The following is a 3,783-nucleotide window of genomic DNA, read 5'->3' as shown; positions in this document are numbered from 1 at the left end:
GGCCATAGTCCCCATTCTGTAGCTAGAGTTGGGGATGTCATCTGCCCCTGATGTGTTGGGGTTTTTTTGTTTGTTTGGGGTTTTTGTTTGTTTGTTTGTTTTTGGTTTTGTTTTTAAATTTCCATGCTGCATGGATAGGAAACTTCAAACAGAGAGACGGTGCAGGGACATACACCAGAGCAGTATGGCACTGTAAGTGGTATCAGCTTCCTGTTCCTCTCTTAGGACAGAAGGCAGTTAACTGGATACTGCTGAGAATACTAATCAATTTATTCAGCATTAAATTTTGCATTAACTCTTCTACCCTTCTTATAACTGGATTTTTTCTGAGCTGCTCTGAAAAACATGGCTTAAAAAGTCATTTATAAATCTCACTTCAAAACCTGCAGCCACTTGGAGCATGAGTGGGAATGCTGACAGCTGAAGGAGCACCACCTGAAAAAGAGGGGAAAAATAAAATTCAAGCCAGAGCTGTACCCAGGCTGGATGCAACTGGCTGCAAAGTGTTTCAAACCTGCTTAGGATCCAACTGCTCTCAGCTCTTTTCTGTGGAAAGCAGTAGGACTTGTAGGTGTGTCAGAAGACAGAGCTAGGTTCTTGATAAAAAAGGAATAGGGAGGAAATGGTTCTTTATCTTAAACAGGCTTGCATTTATATTTTACTAGTAATGCAAGGAGAGGGGAAACCTACCTCTAATAATAGGCAATGTCAAAAGCCATTTTCCCTCTTTTGGCATGTTTTGATTAGCAGGACACTATATCACTCTTCTGAAGCATTATTACATGAGAAAGTCCTGTTTTATGTTGCTCTGATCCCAAACAGTACAAGATACGGGATGATCTAAAGTGCACTTCTGCAGTGTCAAGGGGTTGGGTTTTTTGATTTCCTGCAAGCCACAGGACATGGAACTTGGGCAACTCTTCGACTTATTTCCAGTGGAAATAACTGTAAAGTTTTCCATCCAAACTTCTGGAGAGTAAGCCCACATAAAGAATGTAGTCAAGAGTGCAAAAATGACTTAGGCCTTTGTTTCTGTAAAAAAGTACAATTCACAATGTCACCATTGTATTCCCATCTGCATGTATCTCAATTCTGTTTTCCTCTTTTTCGCTTCTGTCACGCTTATTTCTTCATTCTGTTCAACAGACATCCAGCGCGCCAAGGTTTGGGATCTCATCTGCAAATTAATGCTGATGCCCTTTGTGATGAGTTAACTGCTAATCTTATAAAATTGGAAAAGGTAATTTCCTATGGTGTAATGCAAATGCTGATACATTAACCAGGTTCTTGCTGAATTTTTATGGTCTGATATTTTGAAAAGTGATGATTTACCCCTAGACTTGATACCAGAAGCTGTTTTCCTAGACAAAGGACTGTTTTTTGGACTGTAAATTAGCCCAAGTACAAGCATGGGTATGTGTAAATGTTTTGCCTTGAGCTGAAGCCTACATCCAGGAATACTAATAAATTGGACGCTTCAGGGGTGCTTATTGTGTGTAATGATCTCAGGGTTTTTTTTGTTCATCAAGGCAAAGGATTCTGAACATAACCTTTATTACTGTTTGATGAAATTTTCTGTCTGGGGCTTTTGGTTGAGTTTTGGTTTTTTGATTAAGAAGAATGATGCTGGCTTTCATATGAAGTCAGCCTCTGCTATGAAGGGGCTGCAATCTGCCTGTTTCACTTTAGTAACACAAATGCTGCTGCACCAGTTGTGCAATTCCCTATACCTGACTTTTACTTTTTACCATTCTCTAATTGCAAAACTATATGCACTTGTTGACTTAAATGGTAAACCTATGCAAAGCAAAGAGTAGGCATGCAGACCTTTCACAGACTTTTCAGTTGGTGTCTACAGGATTGGACCCTTAAAGTCTTACCTTATATTTGTCAGATGCTCAAGACACAATTAACTGCTGTGCATACAAGCTAAATGAGCATTGCCTGTAGCTGCATGTTGCCACATCCCAGTCCTCTCCAATCTAGGTGAACAGTGGTCAGAACAGGACGTTTGACCATACCCCTACCCCTGTACAGCAAAACTGGTAGAAATAGAATAGCTTTACCTTCTCTGAGCAGAGTTACTGCAGTTGCTTAACTGTTTTGTATGCCCTAGTGAAAAGTGCTAGTGTTGGCTGCAGCTGGCTTCAGCAGCAAAGGTAGCATAGAAGTTCCAGTATAATGTCTTACCTCTCCTCTCACTTCCTGTGCAACTGCAACATTGTAAACTAGAGCACAGAAATTATCTAGGGTAAAAACTTAAAATTACTCCCCAGTTAAAAAATATTCATTGCAAGAGTATGTTGCAACAACTTTTTCAGTGTGGTGTTGCAATTTTTACAAGCTTTACTTTATAGTTGGAGCAAAGGAATTATCATGGCTTAGCAGAATTTTGCTTTGGCATTTAAACACATTTAACAGGTTGTTAAAATGCACAATATCTATCAGAGGATAAAGCGTTAAAATGGGGGAGGGAGAACATGGCCTAATGTTACTCATTCCCTTACTCTTATGTAGCTTACGAAAAGGAAATTCCTGTGCTTGCCTTAAATGACTCTTATAGAATTAGGTGCTTCTTATAATTTTCCATTCCCCAAAATGCCCCTCTTGAAAAAGGTGTGCATCGGGGCTGGGAATCATGAGGTAGAATTAAGAAGTTGTAGCCTTGAACATACATAGGTCGCACAGAACTGCCTAGATTGGAGAAGACCTTTAAGGTCATCAAGTCCAATCAACATGAAGTACAATGGCTCCTCAAATTTAAGTCTGAATGTAACTGTGACTACATGTAGCCAGTGGCTGCTAGTTACTACAATATGAAAAACACGTGTGCCAGAGGATGTGATCCACTGTATTCCTTGCTCCTTGCTTTTAAGGACAAGGAGATGAAAGGTGGTTAAATAGGCTGTGCAAAATAGGTCTGTGCAAATCACCTTTGAGGATGTGACTGTCTGGCATTCCCTTCAGTGTAACTAGGGGAAGATAACCCAAATCAATACACTAAATCTGGCAAATGGGACATGTCTGCTAATGGTTAGAAAACCTTACTTTGCTTTGCACGTGTCATAGCTGGCTGTGTAGCTGAAGCTGTTACAAAACTATTTGAATTATCCATTTAAACCTAAGAGCTTCAGCTTCGAAGTTTGTGGCTTTTATTGGGTTTTGACCCGGATCAAAAGAAATTAGTTTCTTGTCCCTTTTTTTCTAGCTCTATTTTTTTTCTATCTTATTTTCTCATACCTAATGAAGGAGAGCATCTATAGGAGGAAATTGCAGGAGATACTCGAAAAGCAGGTGTGCTGCTGGCTGATCATATGCAGATGTTTCCTTTGACTCTAGTGCAGAAAACATTTAATGTGAATACCATCGGTATGAATAGTTGTGACAGAATTAATATTCAAACAGAGAGTATACTGAAGAGTATGTGTTGATTTTTTTTTTTTTAATGCAGTTTAAAACTTCTTGCCTCCCAATTATTTTTCTCTTTTTCTAAGATACAGAACAACTTACAAAAGCTACTTGAAGATGGTGAATGAAACATTGATGTTCTTGGACTACTTCAGAACTCATTCTTCTCTCTTGTCAAACAGTTCCAACGGAGCTCTGCTGGCCAGAGTTCAAGCATCTTTATTTTCAGTCCAAGCCAAGCTTAAACTACTGTAAAGCTCATGTCATAATGCAGAAAGTCAGTTTATTCTTGAGCATGTATCTATATGTTTTGAAAACATGTATGTTTTTAATCAACATGTAGCTATATGTTTTGAAGATAAGGGGATTTTTTCG

General features: G+C 39.0%; 1 protein-coding gene across 1 annotated transcript in view; it reads left to right on the top strand.

Annotated features, from left to right (window-relative positions):
- The window catches only part of GRAMD2B (GRAM domain containing 2B), an 18,061-nt gene extending 14,525 nt beyond the window's left edge, over window positions 1-3,536 (top strand). The window contains exons 14-15 of the mRNA XM_010174700.2: window positions 1,147-1,240; window positions 3,495-3,536. Coding sequence (XP_010173002.2) covers window positions 1,147-1,240; window positions 3,495-3,536 — 136 coding nt within the window. The remainder of the gene's footprint in view (window positions 1-1,146; window positions 1,241-3,494) is intronic.
- The last annotated feature ends 247 nt before the right edge of the window (window positions 3,537-3,783 follow it).

The sequence above is a fragment of the Antrostomus carolinensis genome, unplaced genomic scaffold, assembly GCF_000700745.2.
Source record: "Antrostomus carolinensis isolate BGI_N321 unplaced genomic scaffold, ASM70074v2 scaffold48218, whole genome shotgun sequence".
Classification (NCBI taxonomy): domain Eukaryota; kingdom Metazoa; phylum Chordata; class Aves; order Caprimulgiformes; family Caprimulgidae; genus Antrostomus; species Antrostomus carolinensis.
The sequence above is the reverse complement of the archived record's forward strand: the minus strand, read 5'-3'. Positions and strand labels throughout refer to the sequence as shown.